A 19,133-nucleotide genomic window follows, 5' to 3' on the forward strand; every position below is an offset into this window, starting at 1 on the left:
GCAGCAGAAGCTTCTGCTTCTTCTTCATCATCATCATCGTCATCATTATTGTCGTTTGTCTGTATCTTGTTGTTGTTGTTGTTGCTGTTGTTGTTGCTGTTGTTGCTGTTGTTGCTTGCTGCTTATGCATCATTGTGTATCATGTGGCCGTGTGCTGCTTGCTCTCTTGGGGCTTAGCTCGCTGCAATTGCAAATTGCATTGAACCGAATGTGGCCTCGACGCGTTGCACAAGAGAGCGAGACAAACAGTAAAACAGAGAAAGAGAGAGAGAGACTATATGTGTGTGTGTGTGTGTGTGCTGAAGAAACAGAGAGTTATAAAGAGCTCGCTTTTGCTTGTATCCAATTTATCAATGCCCGCGGGCCATGCAGACGCGTCGACTGTACCCAGAATGAGAGACAGAGAGGGAGAGAGCGAGAGCGAGAGCGAGAGAGATGGCTGGCCCAGCTGTTGCCCAGTAGCTCGGCTCAAGCCAGTTTTCCAGTCTGAAAGCTTATCTGCTAACTGTTTTTGGCCAGCGCTCGCTCCCAGCTGGATCTCAGTGCCCACCACCAGCCCACTGATATTTAATGCATTTGCCCAATGCAACCCTTGTCGCCCTGTCGCCCTGTCGCCCTGCCGCCCCCAGCGCGCCCTTCGTCAAATACGTCTCGATTGCATTTTAACACTCATTATTAATGTACTTTGCATAGGCGTAGTACATAAGCCGGGGGGATTTGGATACCACATCGCGCCCAACCACCCAACCACCCAACCACCCAGCCAGCAACCACCAACACGAATGCAAGCCATAAGCTTGCTGCTACTTTAAGCCACCCTTAAATGTGCGGCACTCAGCCACAGCTTGGTCGCCGCCCCTCAAAACTCCCACCGAGCCATCGAACCACCGAGCCGAACACAAGTTGACCCACCCTTTTAGGCAGCTGGGCTTTCATTCATAAATAAATTTTAAAGTGGATGCAATCCTGGCCGGCCTGGAGTTGTTGCCTATGGATAGTTGAGCTTTGTGGGCTTGCCACCACGCCACCCCGCCACCCCCAGTGCGCGTCGGCCCCTGCCCTGGGGGGTTGTTATAGCAAATTCAATTGGTGTGAGCACTCGTATGTACTCAGGGTCTTCATTATGAAATTAAATATACATACATATGCATACATATACATATATAGACTGCATGTACATGTATTCCGTTTATTATGCAACAACGTACCGTTAACACTTGAGACAGACCCCCCTTCCACAGTCTCCGACTCTCGATTGCAATCGGAGGTTTTTCGATATCTTACTTTAATGCGTTAAACGGAATGATTTGACAATTTTATTGGCCAGCGAGTCGTTGTGATTAACTAACTGTCAGCTGGAGCTGGAGCTGGAGTTGGGGTTGGAGCGGCAGTGCAACAACCCCCGCAGCTAGATTTCACCCTCGTAACTTGGCCAACATTAATCAAACGCTTTGAGAGCAGCTATATCAGCAAACCAGTTTAATTCCCAAGTGAACAACGCTTTTAATCCCATTTATTAACTATTAATCAACCCATAGCCCTCTAGCAGCTCTAAGGTATTCATATAATGATGGCAACGCATTATCCCAATTATGTTCCATATCTTAAGATATTCAAGTGAGTTTCAATTCTCTCAATTGCTGCACACAGTTAATCTTAGATAATAGCTGCGTAATGCTCGAATGCTTTCAGTTGATTGGCAATAATATCAGGAGTGATATAGAGCAATGAAATTATATGTGCTGTGAAATGAAAGATATAAGGGTTCTATTATTAACAAAGATACAGTAGATGCTTAATAACAATTAGGATTAATTATATAGAAAGTACAGATATTCGTGTAGATAAAGATCTTCTACAATGAAATAGAATATAATGATATGATGATGATTTAATAGAACCTAAAGGGTATATATGGTGCATAATCAGCATCATCTATCAAGCTGATATTTCTAGTTTTGTATACCTTGTTCATAAACCTAACTTGAAATGAAATTTCGCCTCTATTTGAATGTCTTTTTGACTATAAAATTTTAATCAACAGCAAACAAAAATAGCGATACTTTTCAATCGAACTATCGAACTGCTATAACAGATATCGTATACAACAGATAGAAGCTTTGCTACATAAAATCGGCTTACTATATCTAATGTTTGCTGTAATAGAAAACTCTCGCGCTTTCAGCATATAGAAAAGATCTCTCAGGCCCTATGTCAACGAGGTCATATAGTCTATGATGACTCGACGATAGCTGTTCTTTTTCGCTCAAGTGTGCTTTTGCCTATTAAAGAATATTTTGTTGTATTTGTATATGTATTTGTATATGGCATTTGTTTCTCGCCATTTTCGCAGTTCACTTCAATTGAACTCGAAATCATGTCAATGGGCACAACAACAATTACAAAGGCAACAACAACAACAACAGCAACAAACATGGCACATAGAAACAACAAAGTTGTGGATACGACTTCAATTTTGTATTTGTTGTTGTTGTTGTTTCTATTCTCAATTGGCCAAAGGCCTGGAATAATTGCAATTTAAATGCTTTGGCAAAAACTATATAGAGTTTTATTTTATAATTTTTGCATAGTTTTGGGGCAGGTCTTTTGGGCAATCATATTATTATTATTATTATTATTATTTGTGAACATTGTGCAGTTGCTGTTACATCAATTACAGTTCGCTCGCGCGCTTCGAACTTGCACTGGGGTCGTTCCAGGGCCTTGGTACTGCTGCGGCACGCTCGAGCAGCGAATCGGGGTCCGCAGTGCTCCCGAACCGCCTGCACTCGAGTCTCCGCCCATCGATTTCTAATTATACCTTGAGCGCACTCAAAACCAAAAACGTAGTATATGCGGGGTATACGGGTTATTGTAGATGTTAGTGGATTCATCAGTTTAGTTTATTATTTAGTTATATAAAGAAAGAATTTGTCATATGGATTTGGCTAAAGTATGGAAGTGTTCTCAACTCTGGGGACTATATCGATCGATCTATGTAGCTACTATATGGCTACTAATGCCTGCAAACTCCGTTCTAGCAGCTGTATAGATTGATCGATATATTCCCCAGAGCTTAGAGTGATGGAACATATTATTGCAATATCAAGCAATACCTTTAGAGTTAGGGTATATGCTAGTCGCTCATGCTCTGGGTTTTTTTTTTAATATATATCGCTCGCGCACCGTGCGTAGAATATCTTTTTTCTCCTTTAACTGTTTACTGTTTACTTATAAAACACATTGTTTATTTTGCGTTTGGTTTCGTGCACAATTCATGCCCTGGTCATGGTCAGCTGGGAACTAACAGCTAGCGAGATACCCTAGAAACCGATTTCTATGCCTTGTAGGTCAAAATTTCTATATGGCTGGCATATACATCGATACAAGTTTCGATATATCCATAAGATCACTATCGACTCTATATATATCATATGTTATAGGAGATTTCATATATAGGCAAATATTTGATCATTTCGCATTTGCTCTTCCATCATATACCCATTGGCTGCATTTATTTCAGCAAGGGGTAAAGTGTAGAAATATTTGTTGTAGAAATGTTATATATCTATATATACATATATATATGTATATATGTATATCTAAACATCAATTTATGGGTTTTATATGCAATTGTTCTTTGTGAACTTTGTTATTAAGTCGAAATGTTCATAAAGTTTTTCGAATAAAACTTTGCCACCATTAGACCATGTGAAAGCTCTATATGCATTTTGTAAATAGCTTAAAACAACACACACACACACACACTCACACAGAGAAGAGAAAGATATATGTATTTACAGAAATTTTGATTAATGCGAGTTTGTGGAAATTGTAACTGTAGTTCGGGCCAATTCAAGACTTTGACACCCAATATTTATCTCAGAGGGCTCATATAAAGAAACCGCAAAATCAATTGTCAGCAATTTTGCAGAATTGTGATTTCGAGCAATATATGCATATAGATATATAGATATAGATAGATGTATATCATATATTCCGCATTGATAGTGCCTTCCATGCTTCGCTTGCAAAAAGTTTTGATTATATTTTGTGGCCAGTGTTTATTTGTTTATGGAATACGTTTTTATAAATATCTCAAATTGACACACACACACACACACACACACAGATAAAAGTGAAATAGAAATACAAAAATTTACAAACAAAAAAGCCGAAAATAATCGCAAAATTTCTAATTGCTTCCTTGGCGCTTGTCTATCAGGCAATTCTTTTCACTTGCTGCTCACGCTCTTGATACCCTGTAAGAGGCGCTGATCAAGCGGGTTGCTTAGCAATGATCAATGAGACTTGCTTGATAGTAGAGAGTAAACCTTATATATTTAACCTTATATATGATTAATAATTATTATCCAAATTAAAGATATTCATTTCAGTATTACAAGACATCTATAAGTCGTTATATTTTATAGATTTTGTTTTTGCTTTCAATTGTAAACATACTTCAAGTATTACCCTATAATATGTGCAAGTGATTACTTTAGGTTTCTCTCTCTCTCTCTCTCTCGCTCTCCCATCTTCTTTCTCTTTCTTTATATATATAGCTCTTTCTTCATTTCTTATACGTTATTTATTTTGCGCTTGTTTTGGCGGTAAATGTCAAAACCATTTGATGCTGCTGATGATATAATAGCCGATGTGTGTATATATAGTCGGATATAGACAGATATAGCACTTGCAATTTCACACACACACACACACACACACACTCACATAGACAATCATGCCCTCTGCCGCTGTGAATCAAGCAGCAAGAGGTCGTTAAATGAGGTGAAAGCATCTTTGGCTCCATCGATCTGGCTCGCACTGTTGTTCTATGGCCATTCGTGCGACTCGAAATTTGTGCACTTGACTTATTGATTTGCCGTCAATTGTTACGAAATTTGATTATCAGCTTTTTGGGCTGGACCAAAATTTAAATATTGTGACTACGCTTGGCAAATTGTGCTGCCACACACACACACACACACACACACACAGCCCTTGCCACAGCACGCACCCAACACACACACACACGCACTCGTGCTCCTGTGTAGAGCAGCAGGAAATCAGAGAGAGAGAGAGAGAGGGAGAGAGAGAGAACAAAAACGCGCGAGAACATTAAATAAACAATTCGAAAATAAACGTAACAACGAAACAAATTGAAAATGTGAACCGCATGGAAGTCGAGAGTCGCAGAGCGTGCATTGCCTCGCCGTATCTGTGCCCCCAAGTCTCTGAGTATCCAAGTGTATCTGTATCTTGGCGTATCTCACTTGGCAACAAGTTGAATGGCACACGGGCCCATGCCCATGCCCATGCCCATGCCCATGCCCATGCCACAAGCACACGCCAAACAATCCCAGCCCAGTGCAGCCCCCAGTGGCCCATGGCAGTCCTGGCAATGCGGCAGCATATATATACATATACACATATATATATATGTATAATTATATATATATATTATATAAATATATATAGAGACAAACGGACTGAGCACTGACCAATCGACTGCTTGAGTTGAGTCGATAAATAGCGCTGACTCGTGTTCAGGTCGGCAAATGTGCTTTGATGTGCGTACGGGCATTTCGATAATGTGTGTTTAATTTACCATGTGCCAAGGCGGCAATGGCAATTTCGATCTATTTGAACTTGTAGCATCAGCGATCGAGTGAAACAGTTTAGCGCTCGCAGTTTGAGAGCTGCGCGATAACATAGCACATTCCTTGCCCAGGTGCGAGTGACGCTCGATTGGAATACACATTGGGGATATATTAGGACTAGCAGATCGAGGGATATTTGGTGTATTCTCAATGACCTAAGGGAAAAATAAAATAAAATCATAATTAATGATTTCTTTGATATCAAATATCCAGTATATAAACTTTATCTAGTAGTAGTATTTCTTTTCTCTCTCTCTCTCTCTCTCTCTCTCTCTCTCTCTCTCTCTCTCTCTCCCTATCTCTATCTCTCTCTCTCTCTCTCTCCCTATCTCTATCTCTCTCTCTCTCTTTCTTACTATCTCTATCTCTCTCTCTCTCTTTCTTACTATCTCTATCTCTCTCTCTTTCCCTATATCTATCTATCTCTCTCTCTCTCTCTCTTTCCCTATATCTATCTATCTCTCTCTCTATCTCTCTTTCCCTATATCTATCTATCTCTCTCTCTCTCTCGATTTCCCTATCTCTCTCTCTCTCTCTCTCTCTCTCTCTTTCCCTATCTCTATCTATCTCTCTCTCTCTTTCTCCGTCTCTCTCTTCCTTTCCCTTTCGCTCTCTGTCGTCAATCTTTCTTTCTCTCTCTAGTTCTCTCGCCTGCTCTCTCCGTCGTCTATCGTTCTTTCTCACTCCCTCCCTCTCTCTTTCTCTCTCTATTTCTCTCACGCTCTCTCTGAAATATACGCGCCTGTCTGCGTATATAAACGACATGTAATCGCAATCATGATATGATAGGGGCTGTTGTAAATATTCCAAAGCGAAGTGATATGCCATAAATTAATGTCGAGATTAAAGTTAATCAACGTTTGTCAAGGATTTGCTTATCGTCTGTCCCTCACAGTTGAGACTCAGATTGTCTGCTGATCATAGAGCTGAAATGTGACTTAGACAACACCAAAATAAAATTAGCATAAAAGTTGAAAGTAGAGTTGATTATAGAATCGTACGCCCAAAGATTCCATCGAACAGTTAACTGCAGCTATTTGAGGGCGTGTCGCCCATACCTGCTCCGCCTCTATGCTCATCAGTGAGTATTTCGTGCGCTAATCGGATAATACGTATATTTAATATTATTACCGTTACCGATGCTTGTCCATTTGACCTGAGGGCTTCTCAGTCTCTTGACTGATTGCCGCCGCCGCCCCCTTTGACGCTGTGATTGATGTGAATTCGTTGATGATGCGACGCTCTCTGCCATATGTGTGCTCTCTTTCTCTCTCTCTCCCCGCCCCCTGTCGCCCCCTCTCAGTGGGTCTTCACGCTGGTTCGATTAAAACAATCAATTTAATTGTTATCACAAGTATAGAGCAGAGAATACACAGCACAGAACAGAACAAATAAGAAGAATATCTACGTGTAGTAAATAAAGCTGGCATGCGGCGTTGCCTTCCTTTTGTTTATTTACCCATTGAATAACGAGTCGATTGACATAAAAGACATCAAGCGAGCGAGTTTCGATCAAGCGAATAGCGAAGCAAAATCAATGGAAATGAATGTGTAAATTTGTAATAATTTTTCATTATTTTCATAGAGAACTATATGGAATATGAAATCACTTTTTATTCATATAGTTGACAAATTGTAATATTTCACGATTGTTCAGTCCTGGTGTAATCACTAATCGATTGTTATCGATTTAAATTATCGTCAATAACAGTTTTCCACTCGTACAGCATATCAATCAACAGTTGTGTCTGAAGTATCACAAATAGTAGTTCGTATAGATAAGATAAATAGATCTATGTACATATAGTTATATATGAATGTGTGTGTGTGTGTGTGTGTGTGTGTAAGCCATATGTAAGTCAATCGCTTGACACACTTCAGCTGTTTTGAGCTCTATAACCGGTTGCCAGTAACAGTAACACGGGAGGAGTATTGTGTATAAAGTTTGACGCAATTTTACAGTGACAATGGGACAATTATAGCCCAGCGTAACTGAGCGAGTTTTTAGTTGTTGTTCGCTGGTAATTACACGTGTTTTAATTCACAAGCTGTCATTGTTGTTGGTGTTGCCATTGTTGTTGTTGTTGCTGTTGTTGTTGTTGTTGTTGTCGCTATTGTTGTTAAATTGTATCGCAATTTGATAAAGCACAAAGTAATCAACACGACAGCAATAAATGGAGGGGCGTTGATCGGTCACAACAACAAAAATCTTTCAAAAAACATGAAAAAAAGATTATAAATACATGTTTTTTTTTTTTTTTTTTGCATTTCACATTGTAGCAACACGAACTTTGAGTCATTCACAAATTATTTGTGACAATTTTAGATATACTACAAGTCATAAACCATCCAAAGTATCATAAATATACCTATGACAGGGTAGACGTAATTTGGGTTAACTTGAGTCTGAGCTAAGTCCTATGTTATCTAACCAAACGTAGCTAACAAATTACCGCAATATCTTCAAGGGCATGCACCTCTATGATACTCTAAAAGAAAATATGAGAGAATGGAATCCAGTTTCCATTTACGAGAATCTATTGAAATCTATAACGAACTGTGGTCACATATATGATATGATATGATAGTCTACAGTTTATTAAGTGGTAGTCTGACAAGAAGCTTAGATTATAGGAGTCACAGAGCATCGATAACTTTGAGTAAATCGATTAAAATCGATCACAAACTTTCGTTCTTTTTGACTTGTACACCCATGTCACTATTTATATGTTCCTACAAACTTCACTCCATGAAACTGATTTAAATCTATATTAAAACTTAATCCTTGATATGTATTTAGATGCATATATAAAAAAAAAACTTTTATATAAACAATCGATAACACAAATGGACTCTATATCGTAGACATGCCATATGATTGATAACTTAAATTCCCAGGAAATCTTTTAATTTAATTTACTTTTTTGACATGTATTTATAGGTCTATTTATTTAAGTACATCTCGAAAGTCTTAATCGCTTCAATCAGTACTAATAGTGTATACTTCTAATACATGCTCTTCCTATTCAATTCCCTTCCACGTTAAGGTTTCAGGGCATCTCCCAGTTTTAATATTCGCTTGTCTCTGGATAAGTTTTCTATTACAGCAAAGCTCCAGTCACAAACACATACGTTATGTTAATTGCAATTACTGTCTCTCTCTCTCTCTCTCTCTCTCTCTCTTTCTCTCTCTCTCTCTCTCACCTGTGCAGGCGTAAAGGTGCGACTAGGCGTGTTACACTTTTCAACTTCGAGCGCCGTTTGAACGGTCAATGACTCTCGCACACACACAGTTATGATTTATTTGCGGGTTAGCTAAGCGCGAATACATTAGAGAGACAGCGCGACACGCCCACCAGGAGGCTGGCTAAAATGTGTGTAAATAACATTTCAGTGGAGACAAAAGTTGTCATTTGTCGCTTTCTCTGTGAAAAGCATGTCCCTTGCATAACCACACAAAGTCGTCCATTGATGGGTGTTTACTGTATTTGAGCTGTCCATCAAATGATCTGCATAACTGTTCATCTAGATTGTGACGAGCGCATTATGCAGTCGGTTACACCCGACTGCGCTGTTCTGACTCGAATTTCTTTTGTTTTTATTTTGTTGTTTATTTATTTTTATGATGACCATTGTAATTAAAGCCTTAAAGCTTTTCGGGGCTTTTTATTGTAAAAAGCACTTAACTAACTGTACATCGAGGGCCATAGAGTTACATAGTATTATGTGTCCGAGTCTCGACGACCAGGCCAGGCCTGAACTTGTGTGATCATAAAGAGAAGAGCCAACAACAACAACAACAAAACAATACAACTACCGGGAGATGCTCAACTGCTCAAGAGCAAAATTAAACCAAAACTGCGGGTTAATACCCTTTGCTCGGCCAGTTAACCAGCTAAAACTTCAGACGTTTGCTTAACTGTAAAGAAGTCTTAAATGGGAAATATTACAACGTTTGCCCACACACAATTAACAGCGAAAAATGCGTACAAAGCATATAATAAAGTGCCTGGAGTTCTCTCTGACCTGATGTAGTGTCACATACGTCTGTGAAAAACTTCTTTTGGCTAATGATCTCATCTGGTAACAACCTATTTCTTTGTAACTCTCATGGGTGCGAGCTCAGAAAGAACTTATTACTCACGTTTGTAAATCTTGTGTAGCAAAAAGCAATATATAATATACATTAAAATTAATAAGAAATACAAATTAGCAGAGTTCATAAAACTATATTTCTGATGGATCGATCGTATATCATATTATTGAATTATATTACCTGATTGACAGTAAATAATTCTCATGGTTTCAACTGAGGATTGCCGAATATTGTTAAAGAGCAAATTGATGATTTAGTATATCTGTATGTCTGAGAGATCGTATATCCCATTAATGAATGCAAAATAATGAATGATCAATTATGCATTATCTTTACCATTATAAATTAGTTTGATATTCATTCCATGTCAGCGCCTTTCTATACAATTCTCAAGGGTTCAACTAAGATTTGTGCTGTAATATCAAGAAACAACTTGCTGATCTTACATATATCAGATAGATCACATATCCCTTTAATGCATATTGAACTTTGTGAATCGATTAATAATATGCGAATTTTGGTTATTCTTCTAGGTCGCTGCCATAATCGAATCGATGCAATAGGAACGTTACGGCTCAATTGCTATGCTCTTGTCAGGCATTACAATGGGCGTCCTGACGCCTCAGAGCCACAGACAACAGCAAGTTGTCGACTCTCTGGCTCGCTGCTGAGCTGAACGTATTTAGCAGCAAATGAAGGTGCAGCTCGTAGCCAGCGAAGCCGCCAACCAGTAGCAGGTTGGCCAACAAGCGACACAAGCCAGCAGCAGCGGCAGCAACACCTTCAGCTCTCCAGCAACTCCGCAGCCTCAGCCGGCAGCAGCGAGAGAGGCGCAAAAAAAAAGGAAATTGAAAGAGAAAAAAAAAACAACTTCGCAGCGTTAACCGAAAATGTTACAAAACTCGAATGCAACAGCCGCAGCAGCAGCGGCGGCAACAGCGACGCCCAGCACAGCAGCCGCGGCGGCAGCGGCAGCGAACAATGCAGCGATAGCCGCGTCATCGATACAGCCAAAGCTGGTTGTCATACGAAGGCGTCAGAATCAGGGCTTCGGTTTTACGCTGCGTCACTTTATTGCCTATCCACCGGAAGATGATGCCGCCAGCTGGCCACAGGTAAGCGTCGCAAGGCAATCCACCTGAGGGGTGGGATGGCAGGGGCAGGGGCGGTGGCAGGGGCAACTCAGTCAGTCCAGAGTCTGCCTGCATCTTCAATTAGTCATCAATTGTGCCTTGCCACTTTTGCTTTTCGCGGTCTGGCAATGCTCACTTCACTTCGGCTCTGCTCTGCTCTGCGTCGCGTCGCAGCTGCGGCAGTCACATTTGCGCAGTCGCCGCCGTTACGTGAGCGCAAAGCACGCGCCGCCTATTCAAATGGCAATCGCTGCTTTCTTTTTGCTCTGTGCCAAAACTGTCTGAAGTATGCCACATGCGGCAAAGAGCTTGCAACACTTTAGAGATATTTGCAATGCAGAATTTATAGTATTTAAAATTGATTTAATTTAATTAAATTTCATATGCATCAAATACTGATAACAGATAGTCCAATTTCCGATTGCTTGATAAGAATTTTTATAGACAGATTAAAGACTATATATGTAGAGCTTTGAAAATTTTATTTATTTTTTTTTAAATTTATATTAGCATAATTGAATATATAATAAATATAATTATAAATCATAAATATCAATATAAATATAAATAGTACATATATATCAATATCCAATATAAATATCATATAAATATACAATATAAATATCATATAATACTATTATAAATTAAATATCAATATACAATATAAATATAAATCTCCACTTCACTATACATCTACCTCTACATCTACAATCTCCCTATACCTCTACAATCTAACTATACATATCCCTCTCCCATCTAAATATTAAATATAAATTAAATATAAATATAAATATAAATATAAATATAAATATAAATATGTTGTAGTGGTGGCGTCGCCGATAAGTAAAAAGACCGGATTGTAATTTCCTCGTCTTTATTTCTTAGGAGTAAGCTTGTGTTGCTCGTATAGGCATTAGTAAAGATATACATGTCGTCAATACCAGGAGAGGCAAGTGACCCTCGAGGGGGGACGAGGTACTCCGCGGGGCGCCGAGTACAGCGAACCAGTAGGAGAACTGGGTTATGTTATTAACAGAGTGCTGTTAATAACATAACGTGTGTTGCGGGAGGAGCAATTCTTGTTAATGGGATCTGGCATTAACATACTCCCCCCCCTTGCAAGGATTGCAAATTAAGACGTCGCGTTCGAAGCTGGAGATCTCTTGGTGTGCGGATCAAGGCCGTCCTGGAGATGCAGGAGCGTGTGGTGATTCTGGCCACACGTTTTGCAACGTCCCTTGTTGCGGCAGGATTGCCCGGAGTGCTCGTGAGCCAAGCAGTTCGTGCAGTACTTATGTATAAGTACCGCACGCATCCGTTTTTCCTCTGAAAGGCCCAGAAAACGCTGGCAGTTTCGGAGACCATGGGCTCCTGGGCATACGCGGCACTGGAATGAATTGGTACCACGTGGCTTGCTGCTTTCTAATGACGGCGTCTTTATCTGGAAGAACGAATGAGTTGGAGGTTGAATTGCTTGTTCGTTAGAACATAACATGGAGGTTAGTTCGACAGCACAAGGAGGACGAGGATCGAGTTGGAATGATGGGCCTGAATGAAGGATATCATTCAGGCTCTCATTGAAACCGACCCTCACTTTTGTTGTGGTGTTGTCGGGAACTCGGGATGGAAGAGTTGCCGGAATCTCAAGTTTTGTCTCACCCGGAACGGAGACTTGAGTTGTGAACGAGGAGACCATTTCCGGTGAAGTTCGTGAAAGTGGACCAGTCAGCACCCAACCGAAAACAGTCTCTAGACCTAGAAGAGGTCCACAGATATTCGGATGGTAACCTCCCTGAATAATAGTCGGAAGGATATCCGCACCTAGAAGGACATCAACTTCTGAACTCTTGTAGAACTCGGGATCAGCTAGCTGAATATTCGGCAGCTGGTTCAATAAGAGTTGCGGAATTGGAGATGAAGGGAGTTTACCGGCAAGTTTTGGAAGGACGAGAGCAGAAGCTTCGATTCGTAGTCTCGGCTTCGAAGGAGAACCAATGTCAAAGCTGCATAGCTTTTGTGCATGAGCTGTAACTGCTTGATTCAAGCTGGAAACTTGAGTCTGCATGGATTTGAAGGGCAACTTGATTTTGCGGAATAGTCGCTCAGAAATGAAAGTTGCTTCGGATCCTGAGTCGACTAAAGCACGGGCGGGATAGATTGCTCCGGAATGGCATATGTTGATCACCGCCGTGCCGAGGAGGACACCTCGCGTGTTGGCAGCCAGATACGTTTGGACGTTGGACATAACTTGCGTACGAATTGGGGCTATAGCTGTTGCGGATGCAGCAGCAGACCGAGTAGTATTGTCCCTATGGAGTAGGGTGTTATGTCGACCATTACACTTGAAACAGTTGTGCGTACTGGTACACCCTCGTAACTGGTGACCCTTAGCGAAGCAGTTCAGGCAAAGATTCTTTGCTTTGATGTATGCCTCTCGTTCATGGATAGACAGCTGGAGAAACCGAGGGCAAAATCGAATTGGATGGTTCTGTTCTGAACACAGATCGCACAGACTCACTTGCGTTGTAAAAGAGTTGACAAGTTTGGGAGGGGCAGAGCTCGCGCATCTCGGAACTGAGATTGGAGCTGTTGGTGCAGAACGATCACCTTCCATAGCCTCGAGAGCAAGAGCACGCTCGCTAAGAAAGTGACTAACGTCCTGCCAGGCTGGAATTTCTGTTTTTTGTGTCAGTGAATGCTCCCAGAGAGATCGAGTGTGATCTGGCAATTTGGATGTGCACACGAACACAAGGATACAGTCCCAATTCTCCGTAGAGATTTGAGCATGCTCGATTGCAGTGACGCATCTATGAATGGTGCCATGCAACTCTCTGAGAGCCGAGCCTGATTCCTTGGTGACTTTGGAGAGGTTGAGCAGGATTTTCAGCTGGCTGTTGACTAACAGCCGCTTATTCTCGAACCGATCACACAAGGAGCCCCAAGCCGATGCAAAGCCGTCGTTTGTGAGAGGATACTCTGCGACTAAGGCATTTGCATCGCCTGCTGTCTTTGAATTGAGGTGGAATAACTTTTCCACCGGAGTCAAGCGCGGGTTTTGGATATAAATGGCAGTAAAAAGGTCGCGGAATGTTGGCCAGCGCAAGTAGTCGCCGTGGAACACTTCCGTATCAACAGGTGGAAGGCGACAGCCTCCAGACGAGGCGAAAGTAGCGGACATAGGAGCGGGCGGTGTACTCGATGCGGAAAGTGCGTCGATTTGCACCCCCAGGTGCGTCGTACACCGCTCATACACAGTGTAGCAGTTGTCGAATTTGGCCTCCATGGCTTCAACTTCGCCACTGCTCGCCCCTTGGTTCAACGCTCTGGCACAGACCTTATATTGCTGCTCAGCATCATCCCATAAGGCCCTGACCCGCTCTCGGCGGATCTCGAAGGCCCGGAGTAGAACCGCCTGGGTGGCATTAGAGTCCCCGGGACCGTCAATGCGGGCTTCGAACTTAATAAGCCTATCCGCAGCCGCGATGAACTCGGACAGAGACATATTTAATGGATTTGCGGGCTTCGGACTGGACCGGATTACGACCGGACTGCGCTTGAAAGTGCTGGTGGTCTGTGGTTTCCCGGACGGAATGGGAGATGCGGAGGCACTGCGTTGAATCAAACGCGAAGCGGGTACCTTAAGTTGCGGTCGACCCGAACGATCAGACATGGAAGCTAACTAGAAATTAGCTGGCGGAAATTTCTGATACAGAGGTAGAAAATCACTCAAAGAACAGAGTAATGTAGTTGACAAAAACAAGGAAGTTGTCAACTGAATTTTGTAGAACAAATTGAAAAAGAAAATGTCTTGTTAAGCACATAAACGAAAAATGGAAAAATTTAATAAATTAATTAATTAGGATTAATTAGGATAAATTAAACAATTAAATTAATTTATTAAGCTGGGGAAATTTCCTTTTAACAATAGAAGAAAAAAAAAACAAGACAAAAAGTCTATTTTCTATTTATTTTGCAATAGTTTTTAAATTACGATGAATTCTGATCGTGCAAAACTATCGTCACGAAATTGTGGCGGCCGGTGATAATTATCGGAAAAGTTATTGATACTAGTTACGATCTCAGCTGTTTGGACACAAAGCAAAACGACCAATTTAGCAATTTAAGTTTATTATTTAAATGTGCCGTGTATATGTATGTGGAACTTTTTATTGTGAATTTATATGTTAATTGTGTTGCTGGGCTGTTTAGAAATACGCGAGTGGAAATCAAATAAATCCAAATCTGCTCGTATGTGCATACATGTATTTATGTAAATATGTATGAGCGTATGTTCGTAAAAACAGAAGATAGCGGACACACAATTAGCAAATATATAAATAAAACAAGTAGAAGTAATTATGCTTGGTGGATAAGTTATCTTAAATTGCAAAATAAAACTATTAAAAACAACAAAGGATATTGGTTTTTTATTTAATAGTTCGAGTGAGGAGTATGTATGTATGTATGTACGTACATATGTATTTATGTACATATGTCTCTCTGCAGCCGGCGACTAGTATATGAGTGTATGCGGATGTGCTAAACAGCAGAATATTGCAAATAAATTTATTAAACAATTAACAAAGGATATTGTTCTCTCGTTTTAATAAATATTTATCGGAATATACATAAGTTATGGAGAAATATATGTGTATGAATGATGTGGCAATATGTAGGACGGAGTGTCGGACTAAATAGGATTATTACATATGCTTGTGTATGGATTGTAACACAGCTTCAGACATGTCTATATATGCATATAAGGATATATATACATATAGGCATGCAGTAAATATAATGTAAATTAGTACATATAAATATATATACAAGGAAATATAGCGGCGGACAAGTGCCAGTGTATGTATGTATATACTGTATATATATATGTACTACTTTACTCAAAGATGGGGTACTTATCTCGACGGCCGATGGAATGCTGATGTGTATGTGGAGGTGGATGATCTCCGGCTCGAAGGACCAAATGTTGTAGTGGTGGCGTCGCCGATAAGTAAAAAGACCGGATTGTAATTTCCTCGTCTTTATTTTTTAGAGTAAAGCTGTGTTGCTCGTATAGCATTAGTAAAGATATACATGTCGTCAATACCAGGAGAGGCAAGTGACCCTCGAGGGGGGACGAGGTACTCCGCGGGGCGCCGAGTACAGCGAACCAGTAGGAGAACTGGGTTATGTTATTAACAGAGTGCTGTTAATAACATAACGTGTGTTGCGGGAGGAGCAATTCTTGTTAATGGGATCTGGCATTAACAAAATATAAATATAAATATAAATATAAATATAAATATAAATATAAATATAAATATAAATATAAATATAAATATAAATATAAATATAAATATAAATATAAATATAAATATAAATATAAATATAAATATAAATATAAATATAAATATAAAATAAATATAAATATACGCATATTATTAATATTCTTAGTAATTTATTTTATTTGTTTATTTCATATATTTTTTTGTTTTCTAAAACTTTAATTTAGTTCCTGTCTATAGAGCATATATATCAAAGACATCCTTTTCTATAGTATAGGGTAACTCACTACCAAGCAGTTCCCAGTTGCCATTTGCAGCCTCTCTTGAGCTCCCACTCCTTATATATATTTATAGTCTATATGATATTTTTTTCATTGTATGCGAAGCGCGCTCATTGCGCTCCCTTTCTTCTGCTCTTTTTGGGGCTTGATGATGGCTCTCTGAGCCGCTCTCCTATTTGCCATTAAGCATACCCTGTGAACAGCAAAAGTGCATCATATGGGGTATATTATTTTTGCCTAGATATATTTGATCTAAAAATACAATGAAAACTTGTTTCTGAATGTAAATTTATAATTAAAATTATTAAAATATTACAAAAATTACTTTTGAGATTAAATGAAACATATATTTGATTGCATTTTACAATATTTAATGAGTATTTAATTTGCTATAAAATATAATTCTATATTGCAAACAAATAGCATAAAGCAAGTGTATCGAAGGAATACTTATGGAATTCTCATATTAAAATATATAACTGAAATATTATATACATATAGCGTATCTGCTAGCCGTTCATAGTGGACTAGAGTAACCTTACTTGTTTTGCTGTTTTATATACATATACATATAAATATATATATTGTTGTTGTTGTATCACGTTTTTGTATGTTATTTTGTTGTTGCTTTTTACGTTTTGTGTAGGAAGCGACAAACGCAGTCGGCGGCGGCGGCAACGTTGGCGGCAGCAGCGGCGGTGTCGTCGGCTTGGAGCCAACGTCACCAACGTCGCTGCCGCCATACCAAGTGAAAGCGATGGAGACCATTTTCATCAAAGAGGTGCACGCGAACGGACCGGCTCACCACGCCAATCTACAAACGGGCGACCGGGTGCTAATGGTGAACAACACGCCGATCGCTGGCATTGCCTACAGCACAATTGTGTCGATGATCAAGCAGACGCCGTCGGTGCTAACGCTGCACGTTGTGCCCAAGGAGTGTGATGTGCTGCAAATGGTGAGTGCGCCAAAAAAAAAAAAAACAAAAACAACAGAGAGAGAGAGAGAGAGAGAGAGAGAGAAAAAGTAAATAAATGTGAAAGAAATGTTCAAAGTTCAGTTGATGATAAATTCATATTGTGATCGAAAGTAATATCGCATCGTAACTAGTGTAGCCCTCTAATTCCGTTATCCGTTCGTTTGCATGTCGCCTCTGCAGCACTACACGAGCATTGCCCACACGCCGGAATCGAATCGCCTAACGATGTCCGCACAGGCGCCACAGCAGCCATCGATGGGCGCTGGCCACACGACACATTCGCCGGTGCTGCTGGCAAACGCCGGTGCCGCCGGCATCAAGTCAACATTTCCACAGCAACAGTTGATCTCATATCCCGCTGTTGCCGCCAATACATCCTCGACAGCATCCTCTGTGTCGCCAGCAACGCCGCTGCACGGCGGCAGTCGCTCCGGCAGCATCACTAGCAATGCCAGCGGCAGTGGACTGCCCACCAACAATAGTAGCCATCATCACCAGCATCATCATCACCAGCAGCAGCAGCAGCATCCGCATCCGCAACGTCATCCGGCGCTTGCAGGCGGCAGCAGCAGCATCGACTTTGGTGACATGGCCCATGGCATGCGTCAGCATCAGCATCAGCATCAGCAGCAGCAGCAGCTATACCACCATCAACAGCAACATCATCATCATCATCAGCAGCAGCTGCTGTCGAGCAGCTTTATGCGGTAAGTGTAAACTATTTCAACTTACCTGGGCCATTGACGTCAGCGTGTTCCCAAAGCCAAAAACCGGGCATTTGATTTGATGGGGCAGGGGGAGGGCGGTGGGAACCCTCGCCTCGGTACAGCATGTGTGTGGAGTGTAGAGGGGCCTGGGTTGGTGGGATACCGAGCAATAGCAGAAACGGCTGTTAATCTTATCAGACGCCAGTCGGCAGGTTGTGGCGACGCTCTGCCCACTGGCGTTTCTCTTTCGCCAAAGCAGCAACCAAATGACAGTGTTTAGTGCAATTAGACGGGCCAGCGGTCGTTGCCAACTGGCACAGTGGTGCGCAAATGCCAGCTCTCTGTCCTCAGAATACTTCTGAAATCAAACATACAAAACACACACACACAGACACTAGCATGTGATATACGTACAGCATTTCGTAGCATGCAAAACACTGAGATTCTTAGCATATCGCAGCGCTAGGATGAAGAGGCAGTAGCTCTTGATGCAGCTCCAGCCTAGGCGATCGTTGTATATGGCCCGCATACAGTTGCGTAGCTTGAGCCAAACCTTGGTCAGGTTACTGGGTAACAACATATTCAAGATAATTCTATCTTTGCGTCGAGTCGAGTGCAACAATTTGTAAAAATAATTTAATGGTATTTCGGATTTTACATGCTTTTCGCGGGATAACGAGAAAAATTTTGATAACGAGAATTTCACGAAATTTGTCGAAGTCACCGTGTGAGGAAATAAACAGAAAATGAATTGAATTTTCTGTCCCAATAAAATATAAAAAGTCGATAATGACGTAAAATGCCTATATAGACGATGTACGGAAATTCGCTTTGGCAGTGGAGCTTCTCACGAAAATCGAAAATAATAATAAAAAGTCGTGTGAAGAAATTTGCAGAAATTTAATAAAATCTCTCTTTCGCGGAAATCTAGATAACGACGTAATATTCCTATAGAGAGGAAAAGAAAACAATATTAAAAAAAAATATACATA

At 40.7% G+C, this 19,133-nt stretch overlaps 1 protein-coding gene and 1 long non-coding RNA gene across 4 annotated transcripts in view; one reads left to right on the plus strand and one right to left on the minus strand.

The window, feature by feature from the left end:
- The window catches only part of RhoGAP19D (Rho GTPase activating protein at 19D), a 54,130-nt gene that overhangs the window by 8,898 nt on the left and 26,099 nt on the right, over positions 1 to 19,133 (plus strand). For all 3 annotated transcript variants that reach the window (XM_089264885.1, XM_089264887.1, XM_089264886.1), the window contains exons 2-4: positions 10,293 to 10,874; positions 17,102 to 17,413; positions 17,615 to 18,141. In XM_089264885.1, coding sequence (XP_089121011.1) covers positions 10,650 to 10,874; positions 17,102 to 17,413; positions 17,615 to 18,141 — 1,064 coding nt within the window. In that variant the 5' untranslated portion in view covers positions 10,293 to 10,649. The remainder of the gene's footprint in view (positions 1 to 10,292; positions 10,875 to 17,101; positions 17,414 to 17,614; positions 18,142 to 19,133) is intronic.
- On the minus strand, positions 17,849 to 18,974 carry LOC149090702 (uncharacterized). The gene is made up of 3 exons (XR_016197521.1): positions 18,556 to 18,974; positions 18,167 to 18,499; positions 17,849 to 18,073 (listed from the first exon to the last, which is right to left on the minus strand). It is a non-coding gene; the product is annotated as an uncharacterized LOC149090702 (long non-coding RNA).

The sequence above is a fragment of the Drosophila navojoa genome, chromosome X (genome assembly GCF_054131105.1).
Source record: "Drosophila navojoa isolate 15081-1374.11 chromosome X, UAZ_NAV_1.0, whole genome shotgun sequence".
Taxonomy (NCBI): Eukaryota; Metazoa; Arthropoda; class Insecta; order Diptera; family Drosophilidae; genus Drosophila; species Drosophila navojoa.